Raw genomic sequence first — 23576 nt, forward strand, 5'->3', positions numbered from 1 at the left:
TCCAAACAACTTAATTCGCTCCCTACCTCGCCTCCAAAATTTATGTATGAAGAGCCAGGATGGTGGACATGTTTGTCTTCATCTAGCCCTGCTGCTGTTTTAGACTGCATGCTCCAGAACCTGGTCCTTTCTCTGGCTACCATGTGGCTTAATAAACCCTTTCTTTCAGGACAACTTTTGGTCTTGAAGGTTTTTGTACCACAGAACTTTTTCATCTTTCCAAAAAGTTCCCTCATGCCTCTTTACAGTCAGTCCCCTCCATTCATTCCTAAGCCTGGAAAACCCTGAGTGTTTTCTCACTATAATTTTACATTTCTAGAATTTCATATAAATGGAATCTTACAGTACATAGCCACTTGTGTCTGGTGCCTTTTTAAAGCACAGTGCTTTTTATTTATTTATTTTTTATTAAATTGATTGGGGTGACATTGGTTAACATGAACATAAAGGTTCAGGTGTGTGTTTCTATGTCACAAGATCTGTATATTGCACCATGTGCCCACCACCCAAAGTGAAATCTTCTCCTGTCACCTTATATTAGGAACCCCCTCCCTCCTCACCCCTTTCTCTCTGGCAACCACCACACTGCTGTTTGTGTTCGTGAGTTTCAGTTTTACATTAGCAGGGGTGTAACAGATGATGACCCGCCTCTTAATTTATCAGGTGGCAAACTGAGGCTTAAGTCACTTAAAGACTCGTCGAATTTTCTCGCCCGCAGTTCCCCTTGGCTGCGGGGACCACAACCTGCGGGCTCAGAAGCGGAGCCCGTGGTCAGACCCGGCGTCTTTCTTCGGGCGCCGCTTTCGGAAGGTCACCTCCCGAGTTGGCAAGCCGAAAGGAGCGGGGGGCTGGGGGGTTCGGGGGCGCCTCCTGGCCTCAGGGTCTGCAGCGACCCTGACCGATCAGCGCAGGGAAGCAGTGGCCAGCGCGGGGCGCAAACGCTCTGCAGGAATGCCGGTAGGTCCGGGGGAACCAGAAACCAGACCGGCAGCTCCGGTCCAGCCAAATTCACGCGCACTGCCCCGCCCCCTTGTGCGCCGCGGCTCGCGCAGCCAATCAGCGCCCGGCTCTGCCCCCTCCCGCCGCTCTTCCGCTGCGCACCGGGGATCGCGCCCGTCACCCGTCGGTGTGGCCGGGCAGCTGCGGGTGCGCGGCGGCATGGTGGGTGGCAGCATCTCCCGGCTCTCCGACCGCTACGTGCGCTTCCCCACGTCACTCGGGGGCCACGGCTCGGACGCCATGGTGAGCGCTGACCGACCTCCGGGTGCCCTCCCGCCTTGCCCACGCCAGGGCCCGCTTAGGCGCGGGGAGCCCCGCCAGCCCTGGGAGGCTCCCAACTTTGCAAGAGTTTGTAAAGGGGCGGCTGGGAAAAGGAGCGAAAGCAAACAGAAACGTTCCACCCTCCCGGGTTTTTTCTTTTCTTTCATTTTTGCTGGCGTAGGATATTTCTGTTTTTACATTTACACTCCACATCTTGCTGGAAAGGGTAGAAAGGCGTAATAAGTAACAGAACCCTAGCATACAACCCTGGCTGCTTCTGCACTGAGAACTTGGTGTTGGGGACCAGGAAGCCGGTGCTGGGCGTTTTGGTGGCGATCCTGCCTATGCCACAGCCTGCTGTGTGACCTGGCTAAGTCCCTAATCCCTCTGGACCTCTTGGGCCCTTCTATGAAATGAGGGAGTCACAGTCTGGCTGGGAAGCCAGACAAACAAGCTCCTAGTAACTGAGTCATGTGAGAGGGGGCTCTCGTGAAAGGACTGAAAATGTGGTTAGAAAGGACTTGTCACTGTAAAGAGTTAGGCAAATACCAATCTTTGGAGATGCAGTAAAGGCACCGACGTTGACTCCTACCTAAATACTGAAGGGCGCTTTGCTTACCAAAGTGATAGAGGAGCATCACCACCACCACCGTCTAAGTGCAATGGTTCCAATATACATGAGTTCGGCCCCGGGTCTCTTTGAGGCCTGTCACCCACTGGATCCTCACTGCCCCCACTTGGTCCATTGATGAGTTGACTACACTAGAAAAACAAGGTAGGATGGGTATGAATGTGTGAACACATGCTGGGAAGTAAGAAACATTCATGTGCCCTGGCTGGTTCGGTTCAGTGGATAGAGCATCAGCCTACGGACTGAAGGGTCCCGGGTTCGATTCCGGTCAGGGGCATGTACCTTGGTTGCGGGCACATCCCCAGTGGGAGGTGTGCAGGAGGCAGCTGATCGATGTTTCTCTTTCATCGATGCTTCTAACTCTCTATCCCTCTCCCTCTCTGTAGAAAATCAATAAAAATATATTAAAAAAAAAAAAAAGAAACATTCATGTGACAACAATGGTGATTTGTCACCTGAGTGGGGGAAGAGAATGGGTCCCTAAGGACTCCAGTTCACACTGTTAACATTGTGCTTCTTAAGTGGGTGGGGGGCACACTGATGTTCATTACCTGTGCTCTTTGTGTACCTGAAATATTTTATAAAAATAGGCCTCTCATTTAAAAATACTACCTAAACAAAGTTATTACATTTAAAAGAATGTCCTTTCTTCTGAGATTAAGTTCTTACTGCCTTTTAAAATCTTTATGTCTCTTTTCTTATATTATGGTACATGACTTTAAAAACACTCACCTTAAAAACATCCTGCTCTCAATGGTTGCAATGAAGAGAAATCCAATTTTATGTGGGAATTTCTAAAACCTTGGCTTGTGCAGTTTGAAGCTGATTGTGAATATAGCTGTGGATGAAACTCGTGGGTTTAAAATTGAGCTGACCGTCAAAGGAGACACACCTGCACACTGGCATGGAAAGTGTCCGCAGTGCACTTGTTAAGATTACTTGACTCCTTCAAGAGAACATCACTGTTGTCCAAAGAGAGTGCCTGCGTTTTCCTTGGGGTCTATCCAGGGTTCCATCAGATTGGAGCTTTTCTAGCATATCTCCCGTTGTGTTTTCTACTCTTAGTGATGTCACGGTCAGGTTTCAGATTTCTCATGTGTGTGTTGTGTGGGTGGGGGATATTTTCCCTGCAGCACACGGACCCTGACTACTCGGCTGCCTATGTCGTCTTAGAGACTGATGCGGAAGATGGACTCAGGGGGCATGGAATTACTTTCACTCTGGGAAGAGGCACTGAAGTTGGTGAGTTGAACATTCTCATAAGGTTCCAGAATGCTTAAATTTCACTGAGATTCCAGTTTGGCCTTTCTCTGTATTTGCTGCTCAAAGTGAGTGAAAACAATCTTTCATGCTTTCTTCATTTCATTGGGAGAAATGAAAAGTGGCAGAATTTGGCCCTCCCCTTGTACTCATGGACAGACTACGGGACACTCCTTGCATCTCAGTCCATTTCTCTGCAGAGCTTTGAGGACCTGAACTAGGCGAGTGACTCAGGGACATGGGAGGGACTGATGTGCACTCACATAGCAAGGCTTATCGTGATGTACACAGTGAGTCTACTAATTTTTCAAAATACTTCACACTGAGTTGGTTTCAAGTTCATTGCTCTTCATGCAGAAAAGGCCTTTGGCCCTGCCCAATGTCAGAGCTCCCATCTGGGAAGAGCAGATTGTGTAGGATGCACATTAAGCCATGAGTTAGTTGTCCTTCTCTCAGAGCTGGACCAGAGCTCAGAGGTGGTCTTGAGTCCCTCAGTTTTCAGAATAAGGAAATTGAGATCCAGACAGCTGCTCAACTAGCCACTAACTGTGGTGGTGATTCTCTGTGGATATTTGCACCATCAACACTCTTAGCTGTAGAATCAAAGTCTTGCCCCACTGAAAGATTTTAATATTGTTGAGCAGATAAAAGGAGAGGGAGAGAAGAAGGGAGGGAGAAAGAGAGACAGAGAGAGAGAGCACCAAGGGAAACTTTCTTGAACTGTAAGTGGATACTACCAAGGTGGCCGCTGTTCCAGCTTTCTACAGAGATGGCATTCCATCACGCCATCAGTCAGTCCTTCTACAAACTCCTCTTCGGTGCTCACGTGTATCAAGAACTTTGTTAGGTGCTGGAGATAAGAATGTTTAAAAGAGAGAAAGGAGCCTGGCTGGCATGGCTCAGTGGTTGAGCATTGACCTGTGAACCAGGAGGTCACGTTCAATTCTCGGTCAAGGCACATGCCCAGGTTGTGGGCTCGATCCCCAGTGCGGGGATGTGCAGAAGGCAGCCATCAATGATTCTCTCTCCTCCTTGGTGTTTCTATCTCTCTCTCCTTCTCCCTTCCTCTCTGAAATCAATAAAAATATATTTAAAAAATAAAAGTAAAAAGAGAGAAAGGAGACAGTTCTACATTTAAGGAGAAGAAATGCACAAACTCCTCGGGTGACACGCAAAAGAAATAATAGTGCAGTGTGAGAACTGTATTTTTAGAAGAGCTATTTTTAAAAAGTCACGTGGAGAGAGGCTTGATTTCTTGTCCAGGCGGGTCAGAGGTGGCTTCAGAGCGGTGGTGGAGCTTTGAGATGAGCCTTGAAGGGTAACCAAGAATTTGCCAGACAGAAGGGAGGAAACTCAGCATAATTCCCTGTCCTCTTCGTTAAGCCCCAAGGCAGTGACCACTGACCTTGATGCATTTGTGAGCTGTGTTTCCAGCTTCTCCTGTGACTTGCCTCTGATTTAAGTTGAGCATTTTATGAACCTGCTTTCTCCATGCTTCAGACCATACAGGGCGACCCCAAGGGTTGCATAAAACTCAGCAAGGTTACAAAATACGTTCTGGGGCAAGCCATTGTAACCACTCTCTGTTAACAGCCAAGACTTTGAACTCTGCTGACTCGCTCACAGTGGAGGGACTCTGTGCACAGTGATGCTCCTAGCACAGACGCGAGGCGAGGCTCTTCTGGGCTAGTTGCTGAGTTCAGCGCGTTAGGGCCTGCACAGTCTCTCCCCTCCTCCAAGCCCACCCCACCCGGCTGTCCTGATAGACTTCTCAGGCAGGGGTAAGTCGATTTCCATCTCCTTACGACTTTACTAAGTGGCTCTTTTGTGGTGATGTTGTTGGCTTCTGCCTTTTTCAGACCACAACATGACAGAATCCATTTTAACTTTAGCCTTGCTACATAAATCAGGCGACTCACTGTAGTTTCACGGAATGTGTTACAAGGTATTCACATTAAAGATGAAAAAAAAACCCATGAGCTCATCACATTTCTCCTGCATCCTTTATCAGATTACTTACCTAATCATTCTTTTATGATCCAAAAAAAGAGAAAGAAAATAGCCTTTCCTCATTACCAGGAAGAGAGTGCTTGTGTGTGTGTGTGTGTGTGTGTGTGTGTGTGTGTGTGGAGTCGGGGGGGAGGGTGGATTACCTTTTTTTTTTTAATGTATTAAATAGACCAATACAGTTGTTTTTAAGTAAGAAAAGGAAAAGCGAAGGAATTTTTAGAGACCAAAAGCAGCCTTAAGGGTTCCCATCAGCACTCAGGCTCAGAAGCCATGGTTGTCCTTCCCATGGTGGAAGGTCCATGAGTTGAGTCCTGAGTGATGTGGCACAGCAGAGGACCCCTGAGTTTAGTCAGCAAGAAGCTGCCTTCAAGGGCCATTTTTTTCCCTAGATGAATTTCCCAGCTATTGCATCAGACATTCAAACCTGAAGTGGACTTTTTCTCCACACTGGAATCAGACTACCACAACCCAAATTTTTATCGAATGCATCAAACTTAGTTAACTTCTTGCCTCAGTTTGAGCAAGTAACATCCACCGATTTTCAGCTGGAGTTCCATGGCAGGCACATTGGTGTGCTGCAAGAATTTTTAAAACATGCAATACCTGACTATTCAGGGGCACTGACCTCTTTTCTCTTAGACTGTCAAATAAAAAAATGACAACAGCCAACACAACAGTATGAATGAATCAACATTTTGCCTATTTCTTTTTGGTCAGATCAGCAAAACATATAGTATACTTTTTGGTGTGCCGTATAATTTTAGTATTTAGTTTATGTGTGCCATCAGATGAAAACGGTTGAAAATCACTGCTATAGGTGAATATATCGGTGTTGCTTGTGCGTCTCTTAGAGCTGTAAGATGAGATCATCCTTAGCTTTAGTTAAATGCTCTTGTCTTTGTGACACAAACCAGAGCTGTGCTTCCGTCAGTGATGTCTAGCAACCATCTCATCGGTGAGACGAAGGTTTGATGTAGATAATGGTACACCTCTCTCTGAGTCACTCTCTCTTCAAATGGCTTTAATGCAAGAGCACCAACCATCAAGGGCTGAAGGATTCTGTCTTCTCTCAACAGTAGGGTATGAATATCTGCACTATAATGATTCCGTATCCCATTAACAAAAGCCCTAGGAAACACCGGGTGGTTGGTTCAGCCCTGATGCTCCATATGAGAACAAGTATCATCTGAGAGCTTTTTCACCCAGAGGCCATGTATGTCCTAAGAGCATGTTTCAAATACTTTCAAAGGTCTTTCTCCCAGGATATGATTCATAGTAAAACAGTACCTCAGCAATCATCCTAGTAAATGAACCGAGAATTTTAATATTGAAGCAATGGTAACACCCAACAAGCTTATAACAATTTTTTCTAATAAATTAATTGCTTTGGGCATAAGTTGATGATTTGATTATTTTGGTTATGTCCCCTGTAACACAGTAAGCTTACAGAAAATTTCTTTCTCATTTACACATAGATGAAGTATTTTATAGGCTGAGCAAAGGATAGAAAGAAATTCCCATTCAATTTGTTACTTCACTTATTTTTCATCTGAAATAACAAAATTAAGCCTTTTCAATAAAACACCAAAAATAAGTAATGGATGATTATGCTGACCCAAATTAACTTTAACCTTCAAATTACTGATGAAAAATGTATTATATTATAAGTAAGTCAATAATAGTAAGCAACTTAATGTTTATGACTAGTGTTTTCATGTACTTTAACATTTTGCATGTATTAGACTAACTGAAAATTCATTTTATTTCATCTTTAATGGTGTGTTATGTTGTGAATTCAAGATATTTTCTTTTTTTTAAAAATATATTTTATTGATTAAGATATTACATATGTGTCCTTATCCCCACGTCCGTCCCCCCCCCCGCCCCCGCTCATGCCCTCACCCCCCTGTTGTCCGTGTCCATTGGTTAGGCCTATATGCTTGCATATAAGTCCTTTGGTTGATCTTTTCCCCTTACCTCCACCCCCCCCACCTTCCCTCCAAGGCCCGACAGTCCAATCAATGCCTCTCCGTCTCTGGATCAGTCCTTGTTCATCAGTTTATGTTGTTCATTATATTCCACAAATGAGTGAGATCATGTGGTATTTATCCTTCTCTGACTGGCTTATTTCACTTAGCATAATGCTCTCCAGTTCCATCCATGCTGTGGCAAATGGTAAGAGTAAGAGTTCCCTTCTCTTCCTCCTCTTCTTAAAGAATACCTTTCAGCATTTCATATAATGCTGGTTTGGTGGTAATGAACTCCTTTAGCTTTTTCTTATCTGTGAAGCTCTTTATCTGACCTTCAATTCTGAATGAAAGCTTTTCTGGGTAAAGTAATCTTGGTTGTAGGTTCTTGCTATTCATCACTTTGAATATTTCTTGCCACTCTCTTCTGGCCTGCATGGTTTCTGTTGAGAAATCAGCTGACAGTCGTATGGGTACTCCCTTGTAGGTAACTGACTTTTTTTCTCTTGCTGCTTTTAAGATTCTCTCTTTGTCTTTTGCTCTTGGCATTTTAATTATGATGTGTCTTGGTGTGGTCCTCTTTGGATTCCTTTTGCTTGGGGTTCTCTGCGCTTCCTGGACTTGTAAGTCTAGTTCTTTCACCAGGTAGAGGAAGTTTTCTGTCAATATTTCTTCAAATAGGTTTCAATATCTTGCCCTCTCTCTTCTTCTGGCACCCTATAATTCTGATGTTGGTACGCTTGAAGTTGTCCCAGAGGCTCCTTACACTATCTTCATATTTTTGGATTCTTTTTTCTTTTTGCTTCTTCGGTTGGGTATTTTTTGTTTCTTCGTATTTCAAATCTTTGACTTGATTCTTGGGATCCTCTTGTCTGCTGTTGGATCTCCGTATATTATTCTTTATTTCAGTCAGTGTATGCTTAATTTCTAGTTGGTCTTTTTTCATATCCTCCAGGGTCTCACTAAATTTATCGGCGGTTTCTAGAAAATTCTTGAAAAACCTTATAAACGTGGTTTTGAACTCTATATCCAGTCGTTTGCTTTCCTCCATTTCTGTCATTTGTGACCTGTTTCTTTGTCTCTGCATTTTTTATGCTTCCCTGTGTTGGTAGAGTGGTTTTGTGTGCTAGGTGTCCTATAGGGCCCAGTGGCTCAGCCTCCCCAGTTACCTGAGGTGGACACTCTTGGTGCACCCCCTTGTGGGCTTTGTGCACAGTCTTGTTGTAGTTATGCCTTGATTGTTGTAGGTATCACTGGGAGGAATTGACCTCCAGGACAATTGTCTGTGAGAATCAGCTGTGTCTGCAGTGGGAGAACTTCTGTGCTGAAGACACCCTTCTGGGGCAAGACTTGCTTCAGTGGGGCTTTGGTGCTCACTGAGTCTGCGCCCTGAGTGTGTCCCTTATGGATCTGAGGAGTTGTAATCTGGATGGTCCCACTCTGACCACTGGGTACACTGGCTCTTGGATCTAAGGAGGTGCTAATTTAGCCTCTGCCTGAGGTTACCCAGCAGGAGCTACGAAAAGATCTGCAGATTCCCCTTCCTTTTTTGGAGTTTGGAGGTGCCCAGATGAGGCCCAGCTGTGAAGCAGTGCAAGCTGCTGTGGGGCCTTGGGCCTTCTCTTGGAAGTTCTGGGTCTGTCTGGCCCAGCTGTAATTTGTTAGGTAATTTTCAGGTTGCAAAGGGCCAGGGCATTCATATGCAAAAGCCTCTGCAACAGCCTGGGTGGGGCGGGGTCTCAAGGAATCAACAGGGCGGAGCAAGCAGCTATGGCAGATCCTCAGCCCTGCCCTAAGGGGCCGCGTGTCTCAGTGTCCCCGTAATTTAATTGCTGCAAGCACCTCTGAGGGAAAGCCGCCCTCGAGTTCCGAGTTCTGCCGCTGCCAGACAGTCCAGTTTCTCCCCTTATGAGTCCTGGGTCCCCAGAGACTTCCCGGAACTGGAGTTCAGAGCAGTTGGGAGCTTGTGACTCCCTCCCGATTCAAAAAGACAGCCGCGTCCTCCGGTACCAGCCCCTTTCCGCGGGCGCTCGAGCCTCCGTACCTCTGCACTTTACTTCCGCAGCTCCTGACTGTCAGTGGGCTTTTCTCTTTCCTTCTAGTTGTAGAATTTCCACTCAGCCAGCCTTCCTGTAGTTCTGGATGATGTCCGTTTTGTCTTTTTGTTGTATTTGTGAAGTTGTTGTAGGAGGCAGCAATTTTGGTGTTTACCTATGCCGCCATCTTGGTTTCTATCTCAAGATATTTTCTATACTTGACAATAATGAAAAGGCGTTCTGGAAGGGTTTTAATATTTTCTTGTTAGCCTTTCTAAATCCTTACAACTCTAAGGCCTCATTCTGGAAGTACTTATACTTGAGCAAAAGCAACGCCATTCACACTGGGGACATGGGACTCTGACAGAGGATGGGGACACAGGCTGGGACTCCCCGTGACTCCCACCTCGGGTTCTGAAAGGCGACAGCCTAGGATTTGATTCCCAAGCAGAGGCAGCAGCGTAACTGTGTGCAAATGGTACATGCAATCTAGCTGAGCCTCAGTTTCCTCACTGTGAGATGGGGAAACAGGCTTTTACCTCCAGGGGGATTTGAGGATTCAGAAAAATGCTGTAAGTTGTGTAGTGCTCGCAGCACAGTGCCTGGCACATGGCATGCAATCATCGTAGGGCTGACTAACCACTCTTTCCCCTCATACTATACTCACCCACAGCTGAGAGAAAGCGAGGGAGACTAGATTCTGTTTCTTGCTCTTACACCCACTAGTTCTGTGGATGCTACAGAATATTAGAGCTTTAAAAAGAGGGATATGAGTGCTCCATTCCTCCTGCAGGAGTGTTGTGACGATGAGAGAAATGGTTCCCATAGACACGAGGAAGGAAAGTCACCCTGCAAATACCAAGAGTTACGCTGTTGGCTAAGCTGTTTCTGCTCTGAATTTAAACAACACACGGCTGTCCTTCTGGTCCTGCTGCAGCCACAGCATTTGTGGGACCAGATCAGAAATGACTGAGGTGCTCGTTAGACCAAGAGAGCTTTTCAGTGTCTGGTGATGGCTGTGCTCTTCTCCCCGCAGCTCTGCACCGAGGCACTGAAGGGCGGCTGGACCAGGTAACTTATTTGTGTGGTAATGAACTTGACCTTTCCACTTGGCAGCACAAGAGGCTCGGCAGTGGAGAAGAGCCAGGATCAGAGGGCACTAAGAAGGCTAGGGTTCTCCCAGGAGCAGTCTGACGTGCAGGGACACCTAAGAGATGTTTCAGCCCAAGCCAGGCTCTTTTTTCAAAGATGAGACATGAGTCCTAATTGGAATCTTAGAACATCAGAGCTGAAAGAGACCTTGGGGATCGCTGGTTTCAAGCACCAATCGGTGTAAGCAGATTCCGAGAAATCCACGCTTCACTATCAGTAACAAGCGCTGATTCAGCTTTTACTTGAAAACCTTCAGAAGCAGCAAGCATAACTTTATGAGGCACTTTTGCGTGATTGGAGGGCTTTGCGTGTTAGTAAGAGCTTCAGTGTCGTGAGCTCTTTGTTTCCATGTAACTTCCAGTCGCTGGTCCCAAATCTTCAGAGTTCCCAGGAGTCTGGTTCCTGAGATAGCCCCTCTCTTCCCCTGGGCTGTGTCCTCTCCAGAATCACCCTTTCCTTTTCTCTCCTGTCTCCCTCCTGCATGGTTGTGGAGCCCTGGCAGCCTAGGATCTTCCTCTGGATAACCTGGCTGTCAGTGGCTCTGGATCCTGACACAGTGCAGAATACAGACCATCATCTCTTAACCTAGTCACTGTGAGCATCAGTGCAGCTCAAGGAGGCTCGTTGGCTGGGATAAGTCACCAGGTTTTCCATGGCTCTCAGTCTGGCTGCCTGGCCGCTTGCTGCTCAGGGTGTGGTCTGTGGGACAAGTACATCAGCCTCCCCTGGGTGGTCAGAAATGCAGACTCCCAGGCTTCCCCCCAGACCCGCTGGGTCGGAATCTTCCTTTTAACAAGACCCCTGGGTGATGTGTGTGTTTGAGAGGGCTGAAATCTTGTGAACTGCTCAGCTAAATACAGGATGGGGGAGTGAGGACTTGAAGGAGGCAGCATGATGCTGTGGGAAGAGGCTTAGAAATGTGATGAATTCTGAATCAAATCTTACCTTTTTCCTTCATCGCCTGCAAGTACTTGCTGTGTGATCATGGGCAAGTTGCTCAACTTCTCTGAACCTCATGTTCTCTCTGCCTGTAAATAAGGAATAATATATATATTTTTAATTTTTAAAATATATTTTATTTATTTTTTACAGAGAGGAAGGGAGAGGGATAGAGAGTTAGAAACATCGATGAGAGAGAAATATCAGTCAGCTGCCTCCTGCATACTCCCTACTGGGGATGTGCCCGCAGCCAAGGTACATGCCCTTGACCGGAATCGAACCTGGGACCCTTCAGTCCGCAGGCCGACGCCCTATCCACTCAGACAAACCGGCTAGGGCAGGAATAATATTAACTCATGGTTCCCCTCAGAGTTGCTGTATCTGAAAAAGACCGGTACAGTTAGGATTCCTAGCAGGTGCTTAGCAAATGCTGCCCCGTTCCCTCTCTGCACGTAACCAGGAGAGCCTGGAGCAGTCGTAGCTGGTGAGCCAGGGAAGGCTGAGGAGAACTTGCAGAGGCCCCCGCCCCAGGAAGCTGCATCCAGAAGCTGACGCTCCCACCTGGGATGGAAATGTGTCTAGCCCCTAGCGGAGGGGAGAGAATGGCAGCAGACGCCTGCGTGTGCGTGTTGTTCTGCACGGGGGCTTTGTTGGCACAGAGGGTAGGCGTCGTGGAAAGGAGAGGTTCTTCTGGAGCAGCAGCCTGGATATTGAGTGTGCAGGGCAGAGAGCCTGGAGAGCCAGGGAGAGGATGCCGGCCTCACCGTGGTGGTGGCACCTCTCCCGCATGGCAGTGTCACACTCCGTGCCTCCCCTGGCAAAGCCAGACAACAGCTTCGGCAGAATCATGGGGAACAGTGTGGGGGCCCAGGTCTCAAGATGAGTGTCCAAACAGATGAAGGAAGCTCCTAATGTGGCCAGCTGTGATGTCAAGGAGATCTCTGCTGCTGCAAGTGATTATGTGACCAAATCACTTCAACCCCCACATCTCAGGCCCCTGCACTACGGGGTCCGCCTCTCACTGAGTTGATGGAGGAGGAAGCCCTCTTATAAAGGACCATGTAGAGAAGGGTGTTTTATCACGAGTACTCTTCATTCGGGAGCTAACAGGATGGCTTACTCAGCACTCCTTCCCAGGCCCCTCCTCTCCTCTTCAAGTCTGTGGCTTTTGCGTTCTTAATTCTTTTTCAGGGGGCAGCAAACACCCAGTTAGTGTTAGTAAAGATCTAACTGCTCTCTCAAGTTCCTTCACACTTTAGGTCAGCAGGTAATTGACGGTCATTGACCTGGTGGTGAGCAAAGAGATACCGTTCTTTACTTGGAAAAACAGGTGTGTGTGTTTTTTTCAAGTGATTTGTCTGAAGATTGATGAGGAAAGAGCAAGAAGTTACTAGAGAATGTGATCTGTGAATTATTGACAGAGACGGTCACTTCCACAGGAAATCCAGCTCTCTTTCCTAAGTCAGGGGACGTGAACTATCAAACCGAATTGATCTTACAGGTTTAAGGTGGAAGTTGGTGCCGATCTCCAGGATGACATCCACAGATGCCGACTCATCAGAAACATGATTGGACCTGAGAAGACTTTGGTAAATATCCTCTCCTCCCACTGAGAAACAAGCCTTTGTCCAGGGCCAAACTACAATTCATTTCAAGTAAAGATTAAAAAACATTGGGAACTTTACAACTGAATGCCAGAGGAAGTACAGCTTTGTGGTCTTGTTATAGTAGATGAACCTTTTAAAAAAAAACCCCACACAATGGAGGGGGCTGATAGTTTAAAATTTTCTTATTCTGCAGAACTAGTTCCGATCAAGATTAGGGTTTCTTGCTAAAATGAATGCAGCTGAGATACAGGTCTCCCATTGGTGCCCCCGTGTGTCAAACATTTGATCTCCCGTCTTAACAAGTCCAACCAACTCCTAGCTCATTAGATAAGTGCGTCTCAGGGAGCTATTGTTGAAGAAATGCTGGAACTTTTACTGAGATAAATGAAAGGACCAGTATTCCTAACTGTGTAGTTTTAAAAACATTTCTTATTATGTGTAAAATATTTTTATAAAAGGAAGTCATAAAAGGCGGGGTGCTGGTTGCTGTCATCAGGGTGAGCCTCTGGTGGTTACTGAACATTTTTTGCTCCCACGTGTCACTCACACCTGCTGCCGGCGCTGGCCCTGCTCGCACCCGCTGCTGCACTGGTGCTGATCGCTTGGTGCTGTCAGCGGTGGAGAAGCCCTCAGGGGTGATCGGGGCAGCAACCGCCACTTGCACCCGCTGAGGGTGCTGGCCCCAATTGCTTTGCACCATCAGCGTGTGGGAGAGGCGGCGGGAGCGGGGCTGCTGGCAGACAGGGGATGGGGGCCACGACGGGAGGTGCCTGGTGGGGGTGTGGAGGATGGGCCGAGACCTGCCCCTGTGTCCACCACAGCCTCGAAACCCACAGTTCCTTTCAAGGTGCATGAATTTGTGCAATGGGCCCTTAGTACTTTTATAAAAAGAAGTCACAATAAGATGTTTTTATGAAGTTTTAGAGACTTATTTCCTAAGTTAAAATAGAAGTTTGGAGTCCTTGGTCTAGGATCAGATGTCCCATTATTTATACATGAATTAATGCTACTTTTGTCTTATGAGGTCATCCTCATCAAAATTATTTATAATAACTAGAGGCCCAGTGCATGAAATTCGTGCACTCAGGGTGGGGGGTCCCTCAGCTCGGCCTGTGCCCTCTCGCAGTCCGGGAGCCCTCAGGGGATGTCTGACTGCCGGCTTAGGCCCTGAGCAGGCCTAAGCCGGCAGTCAGACATCTTTAGCGCTGCCGCCACCGCCACTGCACTTCCCAGCCATGAGCCCAGCTTCTGGCTGAGCAGCTCTCCCCCTGTGGGAGCGCACTGACCACCAGGGGGCAGCTCCTGCATTGAGCGTCTGCCCCCTGATGGTCAGTGCGCATCATAGCCACCAGTCGTTTCATCGTTCAGTCGATTTGCATATTAGCCTTTTATTATATAGGATTGATTCTGTGTGTACTGTCTTCTGGGTCTCATAATGTTTCATGAGGGCACTCTTACCACATGGCACAACAGTTTTCAACCTGTGTGCTGCAAGAATTGTTAAAACTTTCAATATCTGAGTATTTAGTCAGGGGCACTGACCTCTCTTCCCTTGGACTGTCAAGTAAAAATATGACAACAGCCAACCAAACAGTAGCTGTTGTGTGTAAGTGCCCTGTCTTGAACCATAAGTATATAGGTCATATAATAGAGTTGCCCCACGTCACATTAGGTAGCATCTGATTGGTTAATTCCTGGTGCCAGAAATCCTTATATACAAAGTATAGGCACCTGATTTTTTTTTTGTTGTCTTTTTTTTGTAGAGAGAGAGGGGGAGAAACAGATGTGAGAGCGAAACATTGATCAGCTGCTTCCTGCACGCCCCCTACCAGGGATCGAGCCCATAACCTGGGCATGTGCCGTGACTGGAAATTGAATTGGCAACCTTTCGGTGACGGGACCACACCTGCCAGGACATAAGCATCTGATTTTTTAAAGTCACTTTAGAGCAAAAAGGGTAGGTAATTACTGTTTTGGGTGTGTGTGTGTGTGTGTGTGTGTGTGTGTATTTGTAAATCAAAATTATACCCTTTTTTTTTGTCAGATCAACAAAAACTGTATTTTTTATGTGCCACAGTACTTTAGTAATTAGTTTATGTGTGCCAAGAGGTGAAAAGGTTGAAAATTGCTGTACTAGAGATTGCTGTACTTGAAAATTGCTATCACTAGCGTGATAATGTCGGGGATGGAAGAGTCCTTTGTTAGTTTCTGCATACCCAGCACCTGGCTTCCAAGCAGGATCTCTGCACACAGAGAGCTAGGGCCTTGGAGTGAGAGGCCTAGACTTGAGCTCACCATTTACTTGACTTATTCATGGGAAAATTACTTCTCTGCATATCAGTTTTCTTATCTGTAAAATGGGTTAATATGAACTGCCTCATAGAGTTATTATAAACATTAGACAAAATGCATAAAATGCCTAGTGGCATAGGTGCTAAATTAATGGTGGAGTTTGGATTATTTGTTATCGTGCCAGCCACCTATAAATGACCATTGAATAAACTTAGTATTGGCTGCGTATGATTCAGAATGTGATAAAGCGGTTCCTACAAACAATGAACACTGCAACACAGATGTTTTCGGGTGGCATCTAAATGCAGATTGGGTCAGAGCTCCAGGGCCTGTGAGCACCGTCATGGGCCCTTCTGGACATCTCCTTCGAAGATACAGTAAGTCCTCAATGTTGTTGATAGGGTCTGTGACTCTGAGTGAAATGATCTATCACAGAATCAATTTTACCGTAGTCTAACTGATATAAACAAGAGTTAAATTCCTACAGCATCTCAACATTATAATGTAGTGACGTTATTTGAGGACTTGCAGTATCTGTAGCCAAAATCCTGGTCTCTGTGGCTGCTCTTTGGCTTCCTTTATTACGGCTGCTTGCTGATCCTCCAAAAGAAGAAATGTCAGGCTCCCTCGCTCTGTTGGCAGGTGGCACCGAGTGACATTTGCTGCCCAGGAGCCACAGCCCTGCAAGGTCAGCACTGGCAGACCTCACCACGAAGGATCTCTCCTTACAGATGATGGATGCCAACCAGCGCTGGAATGTGCCCGAGGCAGTGGAGTGGATGGCAAAGCTGGCCGAGTTCAAGCCTCTGTGGATTGAGGAGCCCACCTCTCCTGATCACATTCTGGGCCACGCCACCATCTCCAAGGTAGAGAAACTGCAGCTGCTGGTGTCCTGTCACTGCCATGGATTTTTGTTTGGTTTTCCAGAGTGGCTGCAACAGATCCTACAATTCCTTTTCCTTTTCCTGATAAGTAGCTGAAATAATTGTAACTTGTTACTGGCACTGGCTTGCAGACCTGTCATGCTTTTGTTCACTTCAGTTTATCTACTGCCCTTTATTTCTGTTTATTGTAGAGAAAGAAAATGGCTAAAAGCTGAAAGGCTACCAGTCATCCTGTTAATGTAAATAGACATGGTTGTCATGTTTTGTAAATATAGAAATCTGACTGATAGTAAAGTATTTTGTTCATCCAGAACAAAACAAAAAAATGTAGATCCCTCCAGATGACTCAAAAGAAAAGGCTTGCTTAGCTATGTCAAGGTCAGGCCTCCCCAAGAGAAGGCTGCCTGTCTGTGTCCTTCGAACCAGGACCCCTCTTCCTCAAATCTACCCTAACTGGGGGCTGGCCTCTCTCCCTGATTTGTCAGAACAGGTGAGAAACATCCCATCTCTCAGGGAGGGTTTCCCATTAGCCCAGCTTACAGCACTGATATATAAACCAGCCAGCTGGTGAACTTAGAAGGAAAACTGTAACTTCTGGGAGCTCTAGCTTTTGGATTCCTCTGACAGGAGCAAGCTCCATGAGCAGCCATATTCAACGATAGGCTCCTGGGTGAGTGAGGAACCAGATGCTTACAAAAACCTGTGCTTGAGGAACGCCCACCACTTTCCCACTTCACAGCCTGGCTGGGGAGAAAAACTAAGATCCATGAAACAGACAGGTGGGACGTGGGACGGGCCCTGCGTGCTGAGGGCATAGAAAGAAGGTCACGGAGGGAGCCGGGTGTGGGCTGAACGGCAGGAGCCCCTCCTGGAGCTACAGCAGAGCTGATCTGTAAGGAAAGGTGCGCTGCAGGTGGGGGACACCGAGCAGGAGCCGTGGAGTGACCGTAGCCTTTAATTTAAACACAGCGGAAATCTTCCCAGGAATTGCCTCAGAATGAGAGTCTGGTGAGGGCTCATGGGTAAACAGGACTTTCTGCCTTGGGGTTCCTGTGGCATAGCCGTGTCCCAGTGGCTGCTGACTTGTCCAGTCAGGGACCAGAACCACTGCCACCTGGAAAGCCTCCTTGGAAGCTCTTCTGGGCTTCAACCTCCCAGGTTTTGTTTATGTCTGGAGGCCATCTTCTCAGGAGGCATCTGAAGGAGGGGCAGGGGAGCCAAGGCGGGGGGTAGGGGGGCGGGGGTGGGGGGAAGCTGAGCCAGCACAGTGGGGCCGTGGAGGGACCCGATGGATGGGGTGCTGAGTTGGGGTTGTGGGGAAGGCAGGCGCGTAGGGCCAAGTTGTGGGGTCCACCTGCTCAGAAGATGCAGCTGAACATAGTGAGGCACTGTAGGTTCTTGAATGAGAGAATGGGAATAAAGATGATTTGCCTGGTAGCAACGTGTAGGGTGGTGGGTGACACGGGTACAGGAGGGGTGAGGAGTGGGCAGAAAAAAAGTGGAGGCTGGGAGGCTTTTGCGTTAATGGGGGTAGAGGGCAGCTTGAATAGGGCAGATTCAGGAAATATTTAAGGGTGGAAATAAAATTTGGTACCTCTTCAGAGTCAGAAATATATATGCTTTAAAGATGGTAGAATGACTAAGTCAAGTGGCTTTCCTCCTCTACCACTGCCCTCCCTACCCATAGCCCAGAAAGTGTAGCCATTGGCCTCATTGATTCAGTTTCCTAAACAATGGGAAGGCCAAGCCAGGGAGAAAATGAAGACACCTGGACGGGGGTGGGGGGGTGGGGGGGGTGGGGGGAGTGTGGCTCTGCAGTGCCATTGGGGCAGGGAGGGGGGAGTGGCAGGCCTAGAGCCCAGGTGGTGGGGAGTGAAGTAGCTTCAGGGGGGACAGAAAGAGCAGCATCACCAGAAGATTCCAGCACCTCGCCAGCTGACCCAACCTGCAAAGTGGCATCTGTGGGCACCCACTGAGCTGGAGGCGACAGGGCTCTCGAGTAACCACCAAGGGGGCTCATCAGGGAGACAAGATGGGAATAAAGGAGTGGTGGCCTCTAGGAAGGAGTCAGAGGCTGAGCGCCTCAAGTCTCTGAGGAGCCACTGTGGCGTGGCTGTCTCCTCCCAGTTCCTCACCTCTGTCCCGGCTCCGGCTCCAGCATCTGCAGAGCCATGGCCAGGAAAGGATCTAATGGCAGCAGGTGGACGAGCGCTGTCCTTCCTCTGCAGACACACACAGCCCCTCCCCTGTGCACACATTGCCCCTGAGTGCCTCATCCCACTCTGCAGTAATCAGCTCTGAATAGTCAAACATTAGTTAAATAAATCTAAACTTTTAAACACCAAATTCTCAGTTCGATAACTTAGAAAAATAACAGTAGGCTTCCTTATATTTTATAGGCATTGATTCCATTAGGCATTGGCGTTGCCACAGGAGAGCAGGTATGTGACGTCTCCTCGGGGTCGGTCCGCCTAGGGAGGACATCGTCTGATGTTTGAGTACATCCCTAGTATTTTGAGTTGGAAAATTTTCATAATCTTAGAAATTGGGTCATCTTACAGCACTTCATTAGGGTCAAGAGTCAGCTATAGTCAAAAGTTTCTGGATTGTTCTATAATTCATATGACTAAGGTCCTTTATTCTTTTCAAAGTGTCTAATGGAAATGTAGAAAGCAGCAATTTAAACTTGCTACTTGCCAAGGCATAAAATACACTGTGTGGGTCTAAGAAAGCCAGCTTCCAATTTGAGTAAACATGACCGCGTTCACGCTCTGTGCTTACAAACGGAGCACGCCCACCTGCCAAAACCTGCGGCAGCCAGCCCACGGGCAGCGCAGGGAGAGGGAACAGACTCCCGGTTTCCCCCGCAAAAGGAGCAGTGCTGCTTCGCACAGCTCTGTTTTGTCCTCTGTGCCATCTGCTCGTCCCCGTCGCCGTGTAGCATCTGCTGCCTCACTTTGCTGTGACAGTTACTCCGTAAGAGGCGGGGCGCGGTGTGGTTTTCCATGACTCACACAGTTCCCCCTGCAGGTTTGTAAAGAAGCGATCGGAAGGCCCCCACCTGGACTATCGGGGCTTGACTCATGCCAAGTAAGAACAGAGTAAATACAGTCCAGGCTTCCGGAAGGTCTTGGAATTGGCGTGTTGCCAGGTTCGCAGACCCCGAAGGCCAAGGCCGATGCTTCTGTCGATCTTACTGACATTCTGTTCCCAGTGCCACAACAGAGTGATGTTTAAGCAGCTCCTACAGGCGAAAGCCCTGCAGTTTCTCCAGATTGACAGCTGCAGGCTGGGAAGTGTCAATGAGAACCTCTCAGTGTTGCTGATGGCCAAGAAATTTGAAAGTAAGGGTGTGGCAGCCTGCAGACCGAACCTCCCTTTCCCTGCCCACAGACACCTGTGGTTCCCTCTGTAGTTTTCCATTTTTTTTTTTTTTCTTCTCTTAGGCTTAATCAGGGGATCTTTGATGATTTTCATCCTGGAATTTCATCCCCAAACATTAATGGATGATTTAACTCCTTGCTGGCAATAACAACCGCAGGTTCTCACCCCTTCCCTCTCTCTGCCCTACGCCTGGCATTCAGTAGAAATCTGCCTTCATTTTAGTTCCTGTTTGCCCCCATGCTGGTGGAGTTGGCCTCTGTGAACTGGTTCAGCATCTGATTCTATTTGACTTCATATCAGTCTCTGCAAGCCTCACGAACAGGTGAGTAATGTGGCGTTAACTTCCACAGTGTCCCTCAGCCCAGATCTTTTATTCCTGCTTTGGTGACCAGAGGCTCTAAGAACCCTGTCCTTGGGGACATCCTGCGACTCAAAGGCCAGGTTGGTTTTGCTCCCACTTCACATGGGACAGCAACAAGGAAGACCCTATAGTAAGTAGTTATTTTTCACTTAGTGGAGTGGGTTCTTGGTAGCTGAATCACCTTGTTTTGTAAGTACATGGAGGTAGGGGAGAAGGTGACTTTTTCAACCCGATGGAAACCAGAACTCCTTCAACCAGCACCTGTTTCTGACTTTCTAAAGCCCCACTTCCATCATCGGTGTATTCTCTGCCCTGCCCAACTCCTCTTCCTAGCACTGGACTCCTCCCTGACCTGGTCACACCATTGCCATGTAGTTCCCTCTGATTTCTCAACTTGTCCCACGTGAGCTTTAAACTAAGACAGTCTCCTTCCAGTCGCCTGCACACATGCAGATTCATTATGCTTTTGTGCCTCCTGGAAGTAAATGTGGTATCGCAGAAAGCTCACTAGAAACATATAGTGAAAGCATAAAAACATGCATGGGAAAGGTAAATACCAGACTCAGGATTGTGAGAGAAATGGACCTGGAAGGGCATATAGGGGCTTCAGTTATAAAGTAATGATTCCTTTCTTAAGCTGGGTGTTGAGTAGGCACATGCTGCCTTTTAATATGTCTACAGTATTTGTTTTTTCCGGAGACTTGCATTTCTTTTGTTAAGGGACATTTAGGAAGTATTAATATTGTACGTTTTTACATTATTCTTCTAATTAATAACTGTCCAGAAAGCATTCCATATACAGTACTGGAAATACACTGGAACTGCTGGACAGTGTTCTGTGTATTGACTTTTAATCAGGATTCTTAGGGAAAAAGTTTATAGAGTTCCCTAATATCTCTTCTCTCTCTAAAGTATTTTAAACCATAAAAAAGAAACATTCCTAGGATATTCTGCTTTTGCCCCTCTCATTTCAGTTCCTGAAGGCAGGACCAAGGGGGGGGGGGGGTGTTTCCAACCAACCTTGCAGGCCTTGAGGGATGAGAAAGAGGGTCAGCCCTGAGCCGCTGTGCACTGTGACTGCCCAGGAGTGACGGAAAGTGCCTCCTGCCGCTCCCCTGAAAGCAGGCCTCACCGCTCAGGGATGGCACTGTGCTGGCAGAAAGCCACAGACAGACACTGCTGTCACACCTCAACGCCTCTGCGTTGTGATTTCTCTGTGTGGAACTCTGTTCTCTGTTCAGTCTTCAAGGCCCAGCTGTCTCTCCCACGGGGCTGGTTCATCTGTTCTTTACGGGTTAGAGGGAGCAAACAGTATATAGTCCATGACTTAGTATTTGTGTCCACTGAAAGCATGAGGCCCTCTCTTGCCAATTCCTTTGTGTATCCCCTGCACAGGGCACATGCCTGTCCCTCACAGCAGCTGTTCATTAGCTGGTGACTAAAGTTAGGCAGCAGTTAAGCCATTTGCTCCATATAACAAAACTAGAAAGTGGCTGATACCAAATTTGAACAGACTGGTCTGATCCTAAAACCTGTGCTCTTCTAAATCGTGTGTATAGCTGGAAGGGACCCCGTTTGGTGATTTTAATCTATTCATCTAACTTTTGGCGAAAGGCATCCAAATAATTCCAGATCCTTATGGAGTCTAAATTGAATCCTTTTGGGGTCACAAAACCTTTAGTTAAGAGACTTTGGTTCATTCCATCCAAGCCTCCACATTGCTTTATTTTATAGATAAGAACCCGAGGCACAGAGGTTGAGGGAAGCGTGGTTATCAGCCGAGCCTTGACCACGTCCACCCTTTCTTCACTGTGGTGTCACCCGTTCTGCTTTAACAGTTGCCACCAAGTGAATGATCTAACTTAAGGCATTAATACTCCACCTGATTCTTTCCTCCTAGGATGTGCGAATATGTCGACCACCTGCATGAACATTTCAAGTATCCTGTAACAATCAAGAATGCTTCCTACCTGCCTCCTAAGGTGAGCTTGGGCAGGAAGGCCTCCCAAACCAGTCACTGCTGCATTGGTTCTCCTGAGCTAGACCAGTGGTCGGCAAACGCATTAGTCAACAGAGCCAACTATCAACAGTACAACGATTGAAATTTCTTTAGAGAGCCAAATTTTTTAAACTTAAACTATATAGGTAGGTACATTGTTATTAATTTAATTAGGGTACTCCTAAACTGGCCTTTCCTAAAAACGTCCTCAATCTGAGGGGTTGACCTCAGTGAACGTACCCCCACACTTCTTCTAACGCCACTTCTTCAAAAGACTCGCCCAGGCCGAAAACCGACTTCTGCGCATGAGCCACGAAGTTTCAATCGCACTGTACGTATTTTGTGGTATTTTGTGGAAGAGCCACACTCAAGGGGCCAAAGAGCCACATGTGGCTCGCGAGCCGCGGTTTGCCGACCACTGAGCTAGACCCTAGTACACAAAGCTTTGACTCCTTAAGAGTTTATTTTCATATCTAGAAACCAATGGCTTTTTAGTTAGTCAACACCAAATTCCCAAGGCCTACAGGTCAGGGTTTGGGGGTGAAACTGCCCAACAAGGCCTCTCTAATGCCACCTTTTCCTCGTCAGCTGAGACCTTAAAATGTGCTTTCCTTGTGCAAACAAAACAAATAAACTGGCACCAACTAGCAGGCTAGTCAGCTGACAAGGTATGAGTACAGTTGTGTTATCTGGGCCATTTACCCTCAACAGGGTCGTCATTTTCAGAAGCTGAGCTCTCAGAGGAAACTTGATTTGTGCACTAATTCTAGAAGCGGCCCTCTCCTCCATTTCAAACAAACAGAACATTTATTTTAAAAGTACTAATTCAGTTGCCTTTAGCTTAGATTTAAAAGCATATTTAGGAGCAGCAGAAATACATAAAACAAATGTGTTTTTTTGCTAAAAACAAAAGTGGTTGTTAACACTGTTGTTTTTTGTTTGTTTGTTTTTTTGTCTCTTACAGGGAGCTGGCTATTCCACAGAAATGAAGGAGGAATCTATAAAGAAACACCAGTACCCAGATGGTGAAGTCTGGAAGAAACTCCTCACGGCTCAAGGGTTCGGCCCTCACACCCACTTCTTTTTTAAGTGAAAAGGCTTAAAATTTCTTGGGTCTGGTTTTATGAAAATAGGGAAAGAAAATCATCTACCAGTGAAAACAAATTCAGCTGAAAGTTATATTATCCTCAAGAATCAGCACAGTAATTATTCTTACTTAATTCTTTTAGCAAATAAACATACTCTCCTACTTAGGCCTTAAACAAATTTAAATGTAACTAGCTCAAAGTATAAGATGTTCTTATAAGATTTCTACCAAGTGCTGGTACCCAGACATTAAACTCTACTTTGAAAATAAGCAGCATGTTGCATAACGTGTTGGAACAATTCCTTATTCTATTTAACATTTCATACATTAGCAGAATAAAAATAGTTCTGCAGCACCGTGGGGTATCTGGGATGCAACAAAGATAAAGATTCCACTAATTAGCCCAGAGTGGTTTAGCATCTCTTTTCCAGCTCATTCTAAGCACATTACAGAACTTACACTGTACTGAACTATGAGCGAAAGGCTATTTCACAGTCTTTTTTTAAATAACCCTTTTTTAAAAAAACCTTTATCCTAAATAATGAAAAAAAAAAATGTTACTGATTTTTTAGCGAGAGAGGGAGAGGGAGAAACCTTGAGAGAGAAACATCTATCAGTTGCCTCCTGCACTGACCCCAACTGGGGATTGAACCCACAACCTGGGTATATGCCCTGACCAGAAACTGGCAACCTTTGGTGCACAGGAT

The 23576-nt window shown here is 46.8% G+C and overlaps 1 protein-coding gene across 1 annotated transcript; it reads left to right on the plus strand.

Moving 5' to 3' along the window:
- The first annotated feature begins 1103 nt into the window (after positions 1 to 1103).
- ENOSF1 (enolase superfamily member 1) lies at positions 1104 to 23139 on the plus strand. Its single transcript, XM_036322718.1, has 10 exons — positions 1104 to 1242; positions 3025 to 3133; positions 4755 to 4932; positions 12757 to 12844; positions 15886 to 16020; positions 18438 to 18479; positions 19253 to 19382; positions 19645 to 19744; positions 21684 to 21765; positions 22747 to 23139. Exons 1-10 carry the CDS (start codon positions 1159 to 1161, stop codon positions 22873 to 22875), a joined length of 1077 nt encoding a protein of 358 aa, XP_036178611.1. The 5' UTR covers positions 1104 to 1158; the 3' UTR covers positions 22876 to 23139.
- The last annotated feature ends 437 nt before the right edge of the window (positions 23140 to 23576 follow it).

This window comes from Myotis myotis, unplaced genomic scaffold (genome assembly GCF_014108235.1).
Source record: "Myotis myotis isolate mMyoMyo1 unplaced genomic scaffold, mMyoMyo1.p scaffold_m19_p_9, whole genome shotgun sequence".
In the NCBI taxonomy this organism is placed as follows: Eukaryota; Metazoa; Chordata; class Mammalia; order Chiroptera; family Vespertilionidae; genus Myotis; species Myotis myotis.

What these genes read in the sequence shown, in the direction of transcription:
- ENOSF1 (XM_036322718.1), top strand. Translation starts at nt 1,159, where the DNA reads ATGGTGGGTGGCAGCATCTCCCGGCTCTCCGACCGCTACGTGCGCTTC. An exon ending in TTGGACCTGAGAAGACTTTG is followed by an intron (nt 12,845 to 15,885) that starts GTAAATATCCTC and finishes CTCTCCTTACAG; the next exon opens with ATGATGGATGCCAACCAGCG. An exon ending in GATGGCCAAGAAATTTGAAA is followed by an intron (nt 19,383 to 19,644) that starts GTAAGGGTGTGG and finishes CCTTCATTTTAG; the next exon opens with TTCCTGTTTGCCCCCATGCT.